An 18563-nucleotide genomic window follows, 5' to 3' on the forward strand; every position below is an offset into this window, starting at 1 on the left:
GACAGTATGTGTTGTTTTCAGGTACTTCACGCCTGCATGAACCTAACAACAAATGAAATGTTCAACTACAAACGGTACTCTTACCTACGAGACAAGAGGGGCCGCTATCGTAATCCATTTTCTCGTGGCCCTTTGCTGAACCTTTTGGAATTCTTTGTTTGTACACCACATCATAGTTGTGATCATGAATTACTTGAAGAAGAAGCTATCTAAATGTTAATATACTTTTAAACAGAGGACATAAGTTTTATGGTCAATGTAATGATACCAAAGAAATTACTAGCTGTGTCATTCCAGGGTGAAGGCTATCACCTAATGTTTAAGCCAGTTAAATAATTATATTTTTCATGTGTTACCTTGCTTAGTTTCCAAGTAAATTGTCTTAAGGAAAAATAAGGAAGGTTAAATTTCATGAGCATAGTGACCATTGCTTCAAAATGTAAAACAAACGAAGGAAATAGTTTGTTTTTTTTACTCTTTCTACTCTATGAAAACACAAGTTTGTTAGTATATTGGTATTTGCCTAAATTTTTGAACCCAGTGAGTGATATAGTAAAACAAGATGTTAAAAGTCTGACACTGAAAACTCTTCAGAATGCCAAATTATAAACAAGTCATCTTTTTGTTTCGTGCTTAATATTATCAATAAGCAACAAAACACAATTCAAGACTGCACTGAAAATACTCTCCATTGTAATTATTGTCAACTTAAAGGACAGGCATTTATTGCTTGACAATTTAGTTTTTTTTTTTATCCTTTGACAAATGGTGATAAATAAAATTAAGTCCAAATATTAACAAAATGTTATTTTTGATCATGTATAAACACACAACTTCCAGACAAATTAAAATGTATAGTAAGTTACTCCCTTCAAACGAACCTCAGATACCTTCTTAACATGTCTAAGGAGAGGTATTGCGTACTTTGTCACGTAAATCAGTTTGTTTTGAGCAACATTCTTTTTCAAGTCATCATCAGTAATAAAATATGACCCTGAAAGAAAAGTTGTTACATAAGTTTTATATCATAATGTAAACAAAGACCTTAGTTACATGGGTCAATTTACAGAATATTAACATAATTTCTATTTAAATGTTGCTACATGCTGATCATGTGCACATGATTTCACATAGCACACAACAAAATTTAGTTAAATAATTGAAGTAAGTATGCATTAATGGAGCTATTAAATAAAAACATTTCTATGCAATAGGAGTTTCTCAGAAAGAATTTTTTTAAGCTAACTCAAATCTAGCCAGCATTCATATTTAGAGTACCAGGGAAGCAGGTTGCTAGCCTTACTTGCCCCGAGTCCCATTGGGTTTTACCCCTAACAGCTGAGGGACTAACTGGTGGATTTGGTAGTCTTTGCCGTATGAGCACAAAGGTGACCACGACTCAGAATATGTCCGAGATGCCCAGCCTTATTCCAAAGTAACTGGTATCCCGACTGTCGGGACCACTTACTTGGCCACTCATGGCAGGAGGGTGTCCACAATGAGGAAATCAAAGAAAAACTGGGAATGAATTCAATAGATGTAGCAGTCAGGGCGAACAGGCTTAGATGGTGGGGTCATGTTACACGCATGGGAGAAGCAAGGTTACCCAAAAGACTCAGGGATTCAGCAGTAGAGGGTAGGAGGAGTCGGGGCAGACCGAGGAGAAGGTACCTGGATTCGGTTAAGAATGATTTTGAAGTAATAGGTTTAACATCAGAAGAGGCACCAATGTTAGCACTGAATAGGGGATCATGGAGGAACTGTATAAGGGGGGCTATGCTGCAGACTGAACGCTGCAAGGCATAATCAGTCTTAAATGATGATGATGATGACTCAAATCTAGCTTTGCTGTCCGTCAAGCATTTTAATACCATTGGGAAAGTACTCGAAAGGTTTGGTTGTGTAATATTCGCTGATTTCTGAGGTTACGTTGTTTTAAATGAAGAGTAATGACAGTCATTTTTTTCCTAGTACTGTAATCGTTTCTAAACTCTTATGTATTATTTAAATCCTGAGAGAAATTATGTATTCTTAAAATACCTATCTTCTTGAACAGTTGCCTGCAAGATGATTCAGGGCCAGCATCTCCCTCATATTCTCAGCATACACTTTTGTGCAATGAGGACTTTCTTTAAGATGGGTTACTGCATATGACATTACAGTTTTGAACACGGCTGTTATTCAGCAACCGTATACTAGATTGAGGCTGTATAAAAATACAAAGACATAAGAAGAAAGTAATGAAAATTGTCATATTGGTTAATGTGTTTTTTGCCATATGTGATTTCTGTGTATTATTTTAGAGGATTTAGCAACTGTTCATTCTGATGAATGGTGGAAAGAGCCTCAGCTGTGAAGATCTCTCAGCACTCTCTCTAACAGAACGTAGCCTGCTAAATTCATTGGTGGTAGTGATTCCAGTTCATTCAGATCAATAATTAGTAACAGGCCCCATAATGACATAAAACTGCATTAGAAAGCATACCAACAACCTGGAAGGAATGAGGAAAGCAGAGTGGGCAACATTTTTCCACAAGACATCAAATGTTGAGAACACCATAGAAACACCATCCCTGAAGCTGTTGGAGCAGTAATAAAGCCAGTATATAGACGTCTGGCATATACAGATCTCAAAGGAAAAACTCAAAATGTAAATGAGTCTTTTCAACAATGCTGTATGGACCACAGTGCCCGAAAATGTATTTGTTGGCTTGAAAACACTGAGGATTGGGGTCAATGATGCTGTGATCACCTTCAATGATTAAAGTGCAGGCAGTTCTGAAGCAATACAGCAGCAATCTTACAACAGATGGATAGACAGTGAGTCTCCAAGGCAGAAATTGTGGTCAAAAATACAACAGAAGCAGCAAGATCTAGTGATGTATTTCACAATTTAAGTTTCTGCATTACTTTTATTATGTATGTCCTGTGTACTCTTAAATACACTATCAATTCTGTAACAAATTAGCTTTCTTAACATACTGTGATTCACACAGTCTAATGACTTGGTCATAGAAAATACTGACTGCTGCTGTTTTGTTACGTAATCCTTGGACAATCCTGGTGAGTCAGTGTGTCAAACGAATAAAAAAAGAGAATATTCTCCAGAGAACATTCTCAGAGCAAAAGAATGTTCTCTAAGGAAGTTCTCAATTACATATGAATAAAACATCAGAAGCATACTCTCTGACGAGGGACAACTTCCTTCTCACTACTGCCCCTCCTTGAGAAATTCTCTGTGTATGCTGTGTGCCGCATCCAAGACAGGACACATGTGTAATGTTACATTTCACTCAGCTCACCCTTAAGAGGCAAATTATTCAATGTATGCTTATGGAACTGGTGTCAATGTCTTCTGGAAGAGGTGCATTATGTTTAGATTTGTGTTTGGCAACAAATTAACCAGTTATTAATTTTTGGTTATTAATTTTTCTGATCCGCATATTTATTTCTAACATAATAAAAAAAAATAAACTTATACTGTGAGAACATGTTCTTAAGAGGGGAGGGGTGATGTAACAAAAGTTTAATAATCGTCACCACCACCACCAAATAGTTGTGTAGCATGTTAGAAATATTATCTCCAATTTTCAGAGTTTAATTTTTGTTACAAATGAATTTACAAGCCATCTTGTTTCAAGCAATGTGCAGTGCCATGTCCCTTTTCGTACATGACTCTGTCCTTGTTTGTGATATTTTATTATTTCCTGCCACCAGAGAAGATATCTCTGGAGTGTAGAAGGCTGCAAGTCTACGTACGATGTGATTAATTACAATTTATTGAAAAAAAAAATTTACATATGGTAGAACACAAAACCCAAACGAAAGCTTTAATATCCTCTCATAGAAGAGGTGCCCTAAGGCAACATTTTGCTCTTCCACTACTGTTACAATTTCCTCAAGTGATGCTCGTCTGGTGTCCAATAATGGTAAAACTGGAAGAATAAGGACACTTATGAGACTAGGATTTGACACAGGTTGTTTCATTGAAAACCTATAGAAGAATATTGATGATGTGTGTGTTCCTGGTTCTGAGATGTCACTGAACATTGCCAAAAGGGCATGCCAGAAGGATCAAACTATAAGAAAAACACCAGATGTATGGTTATGGCAAACATTAACATCCTGTATTTGTTTCTGGCATAAATGCTAATAAAATCTTTTTATTGCATTTCCTGCAGCTTTCATTTTTCAGTGTGTGAGAAATATTTCCTGCTCACCCACCACAGATAAAAAGATGAAATGTGCTCCAGACTTGGTAAATACTATAACACAACTTACTGTGGTACAAACATTTTCGAAGCTCATTACGATCAAATTTATTTAATTTTTTGTGAAATAGAAATTGCTGAGTTAAGTCTGAAAAATTGCTTTGTGTTTTCTAAGTCTGGTATTAAAAATCTGGTATACAAATTTGTTTATCTAATTACTAAGAACAACCTACGACATTTTGAAAGTGATAAGTACAATAACATTTGAAAAAGTTGTTCGTATGATAGTATGTGTTTTGAAAGTATCTGGCAATGTCCTGATCAAATTATCAGACGAGGAACGGGGGGGGGGGGGCAAAAAATCCAGATGGAAGGTAACAACATAAACTCAACATGTGTAAGATTTGGTTCAATTATCTCTCAAGCAGTAAAAGTTACACTAGTTTACATGTGCAATGAATTTTCTCAAAAATCCCCCCTTAAATAGGCCAACCAGTTTGGGAGACAGAGCAAGAAAATGTTACCTCAGTATTGCAGCAATATTTTTATTGTGTGATATACTGAATTCCGGAGATGGACTTCACCTGGAATTAATTACTGATAAGGCTTCTTATTAAAATTTCCAAAACTTATGACAATATAATTTTGTTATGTAGCTACTAACATATGTAAACAATGCACTCCTAACATACAGCAGAAACTGCCCATGCTTCATTTCTATGGTGATACAGCAGGTTTCATGATTCGTATCTACATGCAATCAAGGGCCCCCACCACACACTGAAACTAAAAGCCTTGACTGCCACTAAAATTTTACTGTTTCTGGAAACTTGTACCACAACGGCACTTTTTGGGTGACATGGACACCTGAAAATATCAGTGATACAGTTGTCTGGTGTATACCTATGCCTTCTACAACAGTCTGAAAACATGGGTTTACTAAATAGCACAAAAATGTTTTCATTTTCACATCGTTTGAAAGATTGCCCTCTCTTCTTTCACAATTTTCAGGAAGGAAGTGATTTGCCAGTCAATGTTTTTATTCTAAAACCTGTATAAACTTCTACAGTTTCTCTTGTCACTGTTTCTTCGGGCTAAGTATAATTTTTTGTTTTACTTGCAAGCTGCATAAATTCTACCTTTTTACTAAAAAGAACTTGGAGAAACTTAACATCAGCAGAACTAACTCAACTTGCAGTACGCTACAGAGCTCGCTTCAATAATTGAGAATATTCTCCACTTGTGAGAAACTTCTCTAGTTTTATTCATATGAAATTGGAGAATGTTCTTTGTGTTGAGCAACTTCCCTCACTCTTTTACTCAACATGAGAGCATTCTCAGGTGTAGTATATTCTCAGAGATTTCAAGCACAAAGCACATCCTCCATTTTGCACATACAACCCAATGTATAGACATCATTATTGAATAAGCAATCATCTGAAATCCAAACTGTCAGTTTTTAAGTATACTAAGATGGCAGACTACCCTTGAGCATATTTTCTCACCTTTAACTTCATTCACTTCTTCTAATTTATACTTCCTCCAGAGCTCTTGCTCAGATCTCTTTAGTGTCTTCAGCTGTTGCGTGACTATGCTATATTTTTTTGCAATAATCTGGTTAAACTCCTGAACAATATCATTGAGATCGTCATACTTCATGCGCCCTCTCAGGTACCTGAAAAGCCATAGTATCTGTTGTGAAAAGCTTACATTTATTATTTTAAGCATTTTCTGTTAACAAATGCTTCATTCACATAGTTTCACAATATTTTCTCAAGAAATACACAGACTGACAAAAAAGTGAAGCACACAAAATGAGAAAAGGAAACAAAATGAGACTTCACTGGTCAAGAGAGTATGTGATGTTACTTTAGTGACTACAACATTGAGTCAAATATACAAAGATCTTGGAGATATAAACTCACTTAAGAGTACAACATTGTACCTCTCTGGCTTGGATGCATGCACTGATTCAGTCAGGAAGGATGTCAAAGCCATTGTATTCTTGCCTGAGGATAGGTGACCCAAAACCGTTGTAAATGGACCTTGATATGGGAATGGGACAGAGTTAATGTCCAAGCTAATCCCATATATGTTCTACTGGGGACAGATCTGGGGGATGTTGCTGCCCATTGGGAGTACCTCAACATCACGCAGAGTCCATAGACACACGTGCAAAGTGTGTAGATGCAGTGCCCTGTTGAAAACTGGTAGCACAATATTGTCACGTCAGACGTAAAATGTGAGCATACAGGATGTTCACGGCATACCATTGTGCTGTCAGAGTATCCTCAACAACTAACAGCTGTACCAGTTTTACTTGATGGCTCCTCACATCATGACAGGAGGAGCAACATTGCTATACCTCTCCAAAACATTGGAAGACTGAGACCTCTCCCCAGGTGGCCATTACACTTGCCATCCTGGATAGTGCAGAACCACAAATAATCACTGAACACAATGCGATGCCATTCATAGGAAGTTCATGCTTCCTGGTCATAGCTCCACTCCAAATGCAATCTTTTGTATTGTGGTGTCAATGATAGCCGAAGCATGGGACTGTAATTCCCTAGTCCGGGTGCTGTTAGTCTCAGGCCAATGGTGTGGTATGACAATGTTACAGGGAACCCATTACTTGTTCTCAGCTTGAAAGGGGTTATGATGTCCCCTGTGGCAGTCAGACATGGACGGCTGGAACCTTGATAAGTAAGTTTGTTCTCTTGTTCCCATGCAGTCCAACACAGGTCCACTATCACATCTGAATGCCACCCAAGTCTGAATATTGCACAGTTCGACCATCCAGACAAATAGAGGTCCACAATGAGCTCCTTTCAATCTGTCAGATGCTGATAAAGCTGTCTCACACAAGTATGCGGCATCTCCAAATGCCCTTCACAGTGATCACTTAACATCTGACACTGTCCGCACCCCTTATATACCCTACCAGGACTGGTAACAACACTGAACACAATCAACACTAATGCACTCTGATGTCCGTTCTACTGATCACAGAAAACTGCAACTGCAGTCATTTAAATACCTACCAATAATGTGTACATATATGAAGTTACATACACATTACCTGCTATGACTTTACTTACGTTGGTGTCTCTTTAAACTCATCAAATTGTACAAGGTTGATTCTGGGAACAAGCTGCTGTGGTTTTTTTGGCCCCTTTGAAGATACTGCATTTGACTGATTAGGTACTGCAGTTTTTGACTGACTAGGTACTGGCTCGCGCTAGAGATAGGGCAGAAAATGATTTATTGCAACATGAATAGTGGCTATTTTGAGAAGAAAAGCAACTACTCTTTCTAAAATCAAAAAGGAAAAGCCCCTTGATTCTTGGTCTAATTACTGTATGTTAACTTCATTGGTTGTACATATGATGATTACAAGTACATCAGTTTATTTGAAATAACACATTTTACAATCAACAAGAATAGTGTTTGAACAGTCTTCAAAACTGCAGGAAATTTCTTCTACAGCACCACTTGGCTAATAATTTAAACGAACAATAAAGAGGCTGACTCACCTTCATACAAAAAATTAAAAATTCCAGGCTCGTATTCGAAAGGGACTAGAATATGATGTGTAAGGGTCTATGGGTTTGCACATAGCCGTTCAGTACATAACACGCGCTCACCCGACGACCTATCTTGGAATGCTGACAATTTGCTAGGTCAGTAGACGTGCGACCGGCCGCAGTGCACCACAGAGGAATAAGCCACTGGCCACCATCCGCAGCACACCGTGTGGCTAGCGTGGCCTCAGGTGCGAATATGTCTCTTTTTCTTAGCTCACCATAGAGCCTTTTGATTCTATCATAACTACCTGGTGTTAAGAAGTCAGACACAGTCATGATGGGTGCACATAGTGCACATGTTTTATAATCAGTCTTTTGTTAATAAACTGTTCTCATTGTTTGCATATTCTGTACCTCAAGGACCCACTGCTTACAAATCCTGACAAATATTTCATGTAATTATCATCTGTGGGTAACAACACAAACAACCTCCTTATAGAAGTGGTGTCAGCATGGGGATAATTATGGAAAACCTACAGTCCTGAAGAGGTGCAGCACAACGTGAACTTCGAGCAGTAGCAACAGCAGCATGAACATCTTCCAACTACGTGGGATTCAGGTTGGTCTACTCCAGTTTGGCTAGAATACGAAAGGCAGTGGTGGATTTTTATTTTACACTTAAGTGACTCATTGGCATTAAATTAGACGAAATGCTGCAAGCCAGTCAGAGTAGCGTTGTCAATCTACAAACTGTTAGTAATGAACTGCAAGAAGAGATTCGGCAGTTAAAAGCAGAAAGAAGCGAATGTAACATTCCGAAAGACTTATCAAATGATAGATCATGCAGTACAAGTACAACAACAATAAAGAATTTTTCATTATTGCCATCAGTACCAGCGTTTAGCAGGAAACCCGAAGCTGATGTGAAAGTGTTTTTTCGTAAGCTTGAAGGTGCTGCCCTGTTAGGATCACGGACAGATTCCAATAAGCTAGTGGTTGCCAAATTAAGAATTCAGGGAGCAGCATAAGATTTCATTAAAGTGGAGTCTATTTGCGTGAAAACAGAAGTTTACAATGAGTTTACAACGTTTGCTGTTCAGAGATTTAAATGTAAAAACGCGATCAGCTTTACGGTTTGCGAATGCGCAGGACGAATCTAAGGAGCAGTTTGCCAACAGAATTCAAAACATCAATGCTCAAACATACGAGTTAGTAGAAGATGAAAATTAAAATTGCATTCAGTTGTTTGAAGCCAACCAGAGACCCTTGGACACATTTATTCATGGGTTGTACAGAGAGGAATTAAGAAAAGCTGTTAGATTGAAAGGATGTAAAACGTTTCAGGAAGCAGTAGAATCAGCTGTTGGTTTCATTGAAGCACTAAGATGACTGAATGAGATGCAGAAACAAGAACGTGGAGTTTTCAACACAGCAGTACAATGCTACAGATGCAATAAGCTGGGTCAGAAGTGTAAGGATTGTAAAGAGAATCGAATCTGCTGTCACTGCGGGATGCAGGATCATGTTTCGAGAGATAGTCGCAACAAGAAGAAAGATAATGCAAACAACAGACAATCTGCCACATCTCTAAATGAGTACGGGGATGTACAAAACAACACTCTGTCCGTCCTTTGCCAGAGACAGCGATTCCTGATAGCGAAAATCAATTCGTAATAGTTGCTGTATATCGTGAGAGAAACATCAAGCTACTTATTGACACAGGAGCACGGACCTTAATGTGGTGTTGTACAGATACGAGGGCAATTCGATAAGTAATGCAACACATTTTTTTTCTCGGCCAACTTTGGTTGAAAAAACCGGAAATTTCTTGTGGAACATTTTCAAACATTCCCGCTTCGTCTCGTATAGTTTCATTGACTTCCGACAGGTGGCAGCGCTGTACGGAGCTGTTAAAGTGGCGTCTGTAACGGATGTGCGTTGCAAACAACGGGCAGTGATCGAGTTTCTTTTGGCGGAAAACCAGGGCATCTCAGATATTCATAGACGCTTGTAGAATGTCTACGGTGATCTGGCACTGGACAAAAGCACGGTGAGTCGTTGGGCAAAGCGTGTGTCATCATCGCCGCAAGGTCAAGCAAGACTGTCTGATCTCCCGCGTGCGGGCCGGCCGTGCACAGCTGTGACTCCTGCAATGGCGGAGCGTGCGAACACACTCGTTCGAGATGATCGACGGATCACCATCAAACAACTCAGTGCTCTACTTGCCATCTCTGTTGGTAGTGCTGTCACAATTGTTCACCAGTTGGGATATTCAAAGGTTTGTTCCCGCTGGGTCCCTCGTTGTCTAACCGAACACCATAAAGAGCAAAGGAGAACCATCTGTGTGGAATTGCTTGCTCGTCATGTGGCTGAGGGTGACAATTTCTTGTCAAAGATTGTTACAGGCGATGAAACATGGGTTCATCACTTCGAACCTGAAACAAAACGGCAATCAATGGAGTGGCGCCACACCCACTCCCCTACCAAGAAAAAGTTTAAAGCCATACCCTCAGCCGGTAAAGTCATGGTTACAGTCTTCTGGGATGCTGAAGGGGTTATCCTGTTCGATGTCCTTCCCCATGGTCAAACGATGAACTCTGAAGTGTATTGTGCTACTCTTCAGAAATTGAAGAAACGACTTCAGCGTGTTCGTAGGCACAAAAATCTGAAAGAACTTCTCCTTCTTCATGACAACGCAAGACCTCACACAAGTCTTCGCACCCGAGAGGAGCTCACAAAACTTCAGTGGACTGTTCTTCCTCATGCACCCTACAGCCCCGATCTCGCACCATCGGATTTCCATATGTTTGGCCCAATGAAGGACGCAATCAGTGGGAGGCACTACGCGGATGATGAAGTTGACGTTGGCTCCGACATCGACCAGTGGAATGGTACCGTGCAGGCATACAGGCCCTCATTTCAAGATGGCGTAAGGCCGTAGCATTGAATGGAGATTACGTTGAAAAATAGTGTTGTGTAGCTAAAAGATTGGGGAATAACCTGGTGTATTTCAATGCTGAATAAAACAACCCCTGTTTCAGAAAAAAAATGTGTTGCATTACTTATTGAACTGCCCTCGTAAACGGGATAAATTGAAACCGCAGCTATTAAAAGTGCGAGGGTTAAATGGAGGAAAACTTCGTAACTATGGAGAAGTTGATGTAGAATTAATTCTTGGCCAAGGCCAAGACGAAGGTGAAAAAAAAGATAAAGATAAATACACAGCAAGGGTGCAAGTAGTTTCAAATAATGAAACGTGTTGCGACAGTGTACTTGGATTTGATTTCTTGTCCACAAACGAGGCAGAGATATTTGTCACAGAAAGAAAGATCAGACTAGGCCGTAGCAACTACAACCTAGGGAATCATTCTTCAGATCATACTCAAAGGAGCAGCAATACTGATGTAGTGGGAATGAACCACCCAAATGATGCATCAGTTCAAACTGTCCAAGTCGATGTTCAAATTGATCAGCCTCAGCAAATACCCAAGGGAGTAGGAAAGACAATCTACGTTGAAGTTAACTCACCCAGATGCAAGGAAGGAACTTGGTTATTAATTGAGCGAACCAAGGAAAGTGAGTTACTGGATACAATGCATTGTTATGTTGCTAGAAGTGTTGGTGTTGCTACAATGGTGATACAGAATGCCGCAAAAGTCCCGGTTACAATAACAAATATGAGCAATGAGGATGCTGTTTTGCCACGAGGAATGAAAGTTGCTGAAGTGTCGAGCGTAAGTAAAAGTGACGTAGTACAGAGTCCAGATGAGGTAACAAATGCCGCAGTTATAAACACTGATTTTGGTAACAGTGATGCAAAATTGCAACGAGGAGACGAAGCTAATAATGTACTGATTGCAAAATTTGGAAGAAGATAGAACATTTGACAGCTGATTAACAGAAGATTTTAGCGCCTGTTTTGTTGGGGTATGCAGATTTATTCAGAGAACGTGCAAATTTACCTGTCACTCATTTAGTTCAGCATCGTATTCATACAGGGAATGCAGCCCCAATCACACAGAAACCTTACCGAATACCATTCAGTCAAAGAGAGTTGGTAGAAGACATGGTTAAAGGACAATTAGAAGCCAGAATTATAAAACCAAGAGATCCTTCAGGCCACCGTTGTAGTGGGATGCGAAATTGAAGCATCACCCATCCACCAGTGTCAGCCCTGTTTGCAGGTGAATATAAGTTTAATTTAGTTTTTGTTTATGTATATTTGTAATGGTTGTGAATTGTCTAAAGTTTTTGTATTTATTTTTTATGTTTCATGTACGGAGAGGGCGGCGCAAAGAATGGAGACAGCATCTTCACTGCCGGGACCAGACAGAAAATTGCTGGCCACTATACGTCGCGGGTCGACAGCCAAAGAGCAACAGAAGATCCTGAAACCGAGTTGTTGCGTCGTGCTTCTAAAAAATGGAAAAAAAAAAAGAATTTGTAATGTTTGTACAACAATGACGTCATAGAAAGTTTAATCATGTTGTAAATATTCAGTTCTGTCTTGTCAAGGCTCAGGTTCACGACTATATGTAGTAAGATAATAAATTAGTGAATGCTACTAAAGTCGAAATACGTGTTCCGAGAATTTATTTATGAAGAATTATGTGAATGAATTAATAATATATTTGACAAGATTATTAATTTTTGACAACGTTCATCGCGAGTTTGAATCTCGAAAGTTTATTCAATGTGGTTCTAATATTTATTAAATCAGATAACGTGCATTAATATAATTTCTGAGGAGAAACAAACGACATCTAAATTGAAAAAGTTTGCGCAAACCAATTGGACTGAGTGACGTAATTCTGCGCATATGACTCAAATGAAGTTTTACAGTTTCGTTCAAGAACCATTCTGAGACAATTTAAGAAGAATATAAATAATTTTGAAGTGTGTTGTAACTGACATAGGTGACAAAGTCTACACATGGTCATATGTCAAAAGAAAATCATTTATAAAAAACTTACGTCGTTACACTACACTGTGGCATTTGCCTGCTGTAATTGTAAAGTAGAAATCAATTTCTGGAGAACCACAGTTCCATTTTGGTGTTGATTGCCAATCTCTGAATGCTGTGACCACACCCGACATTTACCCCTTACCAAATTTAGTGGAAACCTTCGATTGCTTGGGCAGATGTCGAATTTTTTCAGTATGTGATTTAACACGTGGTTATCACCAGTTAACAATGCATCCAGATGATAAGCAAAAACTTCATTTGTAACAATAACAGGAGTATACAAGTATCTTCGTACTCCATTTGGACTTCGTAATGCTCCAGCTACATTTCAACGTCTGATGGATTCCGTTTTACGAGGGCTCACCCCAACACAAGCACTTGTTTACCTTGATGATGTAATAATTTTTGGTGAAAACATGAAGCAGCATACTGAGAGACTACAAGCTGTTTTTGAGCATATAAGAAGCACAAACCTGTCTTTATCAATAGATAAATGTCATTTTGCACAAAGACACGACAAGACAGGCTCTTTTGTTAATTTATTTAGTCATCTTCACCTCTTGTCTTGGTTGCGTGTAAATGGACATCTTGCAAGTGCTGGCAAATGTAAGCATATTTGTACTAATTAAGCAAATAATATATTGATTTAATATTATTGTTCAATTTTAATTTGTAAGAGGTGATCCCGATTTCATGTCCGCCTTCCTTGAATTAACCTGCATTCGAGTAATTTACAGTACAACAATCGCAGAGGCCGATGCAGCCAACGATGCCATTACGTGGCGATATTAACTTATAAAAATTAGCGGAAGCGAAAAACTCTCCCACTATTAACATAACATACATTTTTCCCCACAGCCGCCTGACGTTGCAGAAAGTACATAGCTTTAAGATTCTTATTTTCAGTACAACAGCCAGAGCCAGGACTCCGACTACAATGCAATGGTTAACGGAGGTAAGAAAAAACACTCTCGCGCATGCGTGGGCTGCAATTGTGATTAATAACTAAAGATTTTTTGCTTTAAAGTGGACTGACTAGCCAAGGAAATTAATATATTGTAAATCAAAATTGAATGAAATATCACTTTGATTGAGGCCCCCCACGTAACGCGGCAACAATCACCACTACCAATCAATTTCTGTAGCAGACTATCTTGGTGATGTTATAACCAGTGAATGTGTTCGAACTGATCCAAAATTAATTGAAGATGTAAAGAATTTTCCTGAACCACAGAATTTGAAAGAACTACAATCATTTTTGAGATTATCAAATTTCTACAGATGATTTATAGCTGGTTATGTGAATATAGCAGGTCCAATGACATAGCTACTGAAGAAAGGAGCCATATTTAATTGGTCAACAAAATGCAAAAGGGCAATGAAAGAACTTAAAACTGCTCTAACCACAGCCCCAGTGTTAGCCTATCCCGATTTCAGTAAACCTTTTATTCTTTCAACAGATGCATCCAATTTTGCCATAGGTGCAATCTTGACTCAAGAAGTTGACGGTCATGAACATTCAGTCTCATTTCCTTCAAGGCAATTAAACAAAACAGAATGCAATTATACTACCAATGAGAAGGAGTTTTGTGCTTTTGTTTTTGGTATAATACATAACAGGTGTTTCTTAACAGGAAGAGAATTTACAGTTATTACAGATCATGCCGCACTTAAATGGTTATTGAGCTTAAAGGATCCAAGTTCCAGATTAACAAGATGGGCATTAAGACTGAGTGAGTACCAATTTAAGGCTATTCACCGACCTGGTAAACAACATTTGAATGCTGACGCAATGAGTCGAAAAGTCAATGTTTGTGTTGCAATAAGTCAAGAAGAAGAGTTAAAGGCAGCTAAAGAAGAAGATCCATAATGCAAATCATGGAAAAATGATCAACATTTTGTTGAAATAGATGGATTATATTGTAAATCAAAATTGAATGAAATATCACTTTGATTGAGGCCCCCCACGTAACGCAAGAGCAAATCGTGAGAGAACAACATGATTCTTTATCATCAGGACATTGTGGTAAAAAAAAAGCAACAAACATTCAAATAGCTCAAATGTTTTAGTGGCCGAACCGCAAAGCGGTCAATTTCGAGTTTGTTTCACAATGTGATTTCTGTAACAGATGGAATAATGTAGGAAAAAGTAGAGCACCATTGCAAGAACTGCCAGAAGCATGTGAACCATTTGAAAGAGTGGGGCTAGATGTTGTAGGACCGTTGCCTAAGACTAAAGATGGAAACAAATACATGATGACAATGTTAGATCATTTCTCTAGATACCTTCTCATGATACCAATACCTGATCAGCGTGCTGAGACTATAGCCAAAGTTTCTGTAAAAGAATGGATTCTTAAGTTTGGATCACTATTAAGTATAATTAGTGATCAAGGAACAAATTTCATGAGTGAATTATTTAAACAGACTTGTACGCTCAAGCAAGTAACTCAGTTAAGGACTACACCAGCACACCCTGAAGGAAATGGAAGAGTTGAGCGAGTCCACAGAACAGTTATTAAAATGGTTAGCCATTCATTATGTGAGCAGCTAACACAACAATTGGGATGTCTGATTACCTTACTTGATAAGTTGTTACAACATCAAAATGCACAGCTCAACTGGCCTAAGTCCAATGAGATCATCTACGGAAGAAGAATGCGTTCACCCTTGGACTTCGCACAATCGACTGCCGGAATCAGCAATGAAAACTTAAGGGATCTAGAACGCAAACTAAAGGAAGCATGGAGGGTAGTGAAACAGCATAATCATCAATCCTTCCTTCAGCAAGCAAGACAACACAACTGCCAGAAGCAGTGTCACAGTATCAAGTTGGAGATCTTGTGTATCTGAGCAGTGTGGTGTTAAAAAAGAGTCAAGTCAAAAAGTTTAAGAAGTTTTGGAAAGGACCATATCCAATCTTGGAGCTGTTGTTGCCAGTCACTCTTAAGCTCCAACTGCCCTTTCGTTCAATTGCCGTTCACGTCAATCGTGTAAAGCCATTTCTGGGTAGATTTCCTATAGAATCGCAAGACGATGAGGACCGACCGAGAGGCAGACCTGCTGTTCTCAAATCCAGGAAGCAAGAATCGTGAGGTTGCAGTCCAGACTTCAAGGTTGAGGCATCGCCACGTTCCGAGCGATCCTGTTCCAGACACCCCTACAAGCTGCGTAAACATGTGTGATGTGTGACATTGCAATGAGAGTGTTCATTTCAGCCATGTGCTTATGTGAATGTGTTGCGAAAATTTAGCATTGAAGCTATTACACGAGTGTGAAAGTGAAACTAAACCTTTTATTCCACAGGTTACCACAAGAAACTCATTTATTTTATGTTCATTGTTAACTCTAGTATTTAGAACTAATTAACCATGTTCATTTTTATTCTAATGCTTGCTATGATAGTGTATTCTACTAATGCTGTAGTAATGGTACCACAGAGTTCAGGTGTTTTGTTTGAACCACGAACAGACATTGTAGTTTCAACAAGTAATACAAAACTTGTCCTCAAGTACAATCTGAGTGAAATCCAGCAACAGTTTGATTCTGTAAAGAATTTTGGAGGGAGTATCCTTTGTACTGTATTTGGTACTTTTAACTAGTCAAGATCTACTGGAAGTTAAAGACAAAATATTAGCTCTTGAACAACAGTCCAGTACAGATTCAACTAACCTCTCTAATGAAATTATCATATTAAAGAATATGCAAAGAACCATTACTAACCACACAGTTTTCATTGAACAGATTGTGAAGCAATTTATCTTGTGTTTCCACATAATTCGTAATGAAATAAACACAAATATCCAAGAACTATTCCAAGGATTAAATGCTGTGAGTGCACACTTAGATTTAAACACACTTTTGTTAAGGATTACTGATAGTTTATCAAATGCTAGAACTGATGCCGTTAACTTAAGAACAGCCTTAGAAAGTAGTTCAAATAATCATTTGAGCAGTTTACTACTACATACAGAAAATTTTTTACAGATCCTATTACCAACTGAACGAAATCTAGATGCAATCATGTACTATGATTATGCACAAAGCCGTACAGTACGTAACACGCACTTGCCAGCCGTCCTAACTTGAAATTCTGACAATTTTCTTGGTCAGTAGATGTGTGTCCGGACACACATCTTTTTCTTAGCTCACCATGGAGCCTTTCGATATGACCGTAATTAGCCAGTGTTAGGATTTCACACACAGTGATGATTGGTGTGCGTAGTGAGCGTCTTTTATAATCAGTCTTTTGTTAATGAACTGTTTAAACTTACTTCACGGTGTTCACGTATTCTGTACCTCAAGGACCCACTGCTTACGACTCCTGACAAATATTTCATGTGATTATCATCCAGAGTAAGGACACAAACAACCTCCTTATAGACGACAAAAAGAGTATCTTCTCCAATTACGTGTGGACAGATTAACGTCCAATTAGAAAACACACACACACACACACACACACACACACACACACACACACACACACACCTGATCAATAACAAAGACAATGATCTGGCCACAGTTACTCTACCCTTTATGAGCACATACTGATTGTCCACGGTGAAAAAAGGCACAGTTTAAAATTGCAAAAGTGCTAGTTTGCAAATACAGGGTGGAGCACATAAAAGTGGCCCAGAGAACAGAGTTTGGGGGGCAAAGGAACAGAGCTGAGGAAAGGAAATGCAGTACTAACATGACTATAGCAGATGTATAAAGTGACCACCATTTATCTCTTGGTACTTTTGGATGCTGGTCAGCAAGTTTCTGAAGGACTGCTGGAATTCCTGCAATCTCATCAAACTGTTCTGCTGCAGTTCTTGAAGACTATGAGGGTTGTTGCAAACACCAGCAGACTTACAGGTCAGGTGACCTCGGTGGCTAGTTGTGGTCATGACCAGACTGACCTCTGCTAACAACTCTGTTGGCGTGAAAACTGGGTGAATATGCTCCAAGGTTCAACCAGCTGTATGGGCAGTTGTTCCATCCTGTGGGAAATAACTTTAGGTCTTTTCCTCCTCCATTAATGCTGCCACAAATGGTTTCAAAATGTTGGCAATGTAACGTGCCAAAGTCAGCATCTGATGAAAGAAGATGGGACCAATAATGTGGCTTGCAGACACTGCACACCAAACCTCAAACTTCTGATCATGCAATGGTGTTTTGTGGAAGTTATACAGATTCTCAAACACCCAGAACCTGTGATTCTGTGAGTTGACATAACTCAAATGATGCCAGGTTTCATCAGACAAAGAACTGATCCATGTCCCAGCCATTCATTCATTGTTATCTCAGTGACCAGCAGCTCACAAAACTGGAGGCACTGAGGAGCATCCGCTGGTTTTAATGCATAAATAATAGAAACTCGACACTACGTGTGCAGGTTGAGGTGGAATTTACGTCCACATGATCAAGATATGCCAGTCTCATGCAACAGGCATTGGGTTGATTTGGTAGGACTCTGAAGCATTTTTTGGTGAACTAGTAGCCACATTTTCTGGTGTGTGGGCACATTTCAAAATGTTTTTCGACTTGTTCAAAATAGATCCTGTCTCATGTAATTTTTGGAGCAAGCATTGAGCGGCACTCTTCACTGGCTCTTTGATGCCATTAACCTTCTCAGCAAACAACTGACCACACCTTTTTCATGACTTTGTTGTCACCAACTTTCCACAATGAACGTCTGCTGCTCCACTTTAAGTACCGTCATCCCCTTTGCACTGCTCCACTCACACTGACACAGCCTGCACTACATTCTGAACTGGTACTGATCATGAGGCAGGTGTAGAGGTAGTGTGCATGTCACGGGGTGTGTTTTTATGAATACATTCATGTCCAATCATATCCACTCATGTGGGC

General features: G+C 39.0%; 2 protein-coding genes across 2 annotated transcripts in view; one reads left to right on the plus strand and one right to left on the minus strand.

The window, feature by feature from the left end:
* Window positions 1–227, plus strand: part of LOC126162365 (uncharacterized) — an 80580-nt gene extending 80353 nt beyond the window's left edge. The window contains exon 10 of the mRNA XM_049918819.1: window positions 22–227. Within this exon, the coding sequence (XP_049774776.1) occupies window positions 22–213 (192 nt within the window). The 3' untranslated portion in view covers window positions 214–227. The remainder of the gene's footprint in view (window positions 1–21) is intronic.
* The window catches only part of LOC126162366 (spindle and kinetochore-associated protein 1-like), a 95926-nt gene continuing 77513 nt past the window's right edge, over window positions 151–18563 (minus strand). The window contains exons 4-6 of the mRNA XM_049918820.1: window positions 7313–7452; window positions 5717–5886; window positions 151–994 (exon numbers count right to left, since the gene is read on the minus strand). Of these exons, the coding sequence (XP_049774777.1) occupies window positions 846–994; window positions 5717–5886; window positions 7313–7452 (459 nt within the window). The 3' untranslated portion in view covers window positions 151–845. The remainder of the gene's footprint in view (window positions 995–5716; window positions 5887–7312; window positions 7453–18563) is intronic.

Source organism: Schistocerca cancellata, chromosome 2 (assembly GCF_023864275.1).
Source record: "Schistocerca cancellata isolate TAMUIC-IGC-003103 chromosome 2, iqSchCanc2.1, whole genome shotgun sequence".
NCBI classification, from domain to species: domain Eukaryota; kingdom Metazoa; phylum Arthropoda; class Insecta; order Orthoptera; family Acrididae; genus Schistocerca; species Schistocerca cancellata.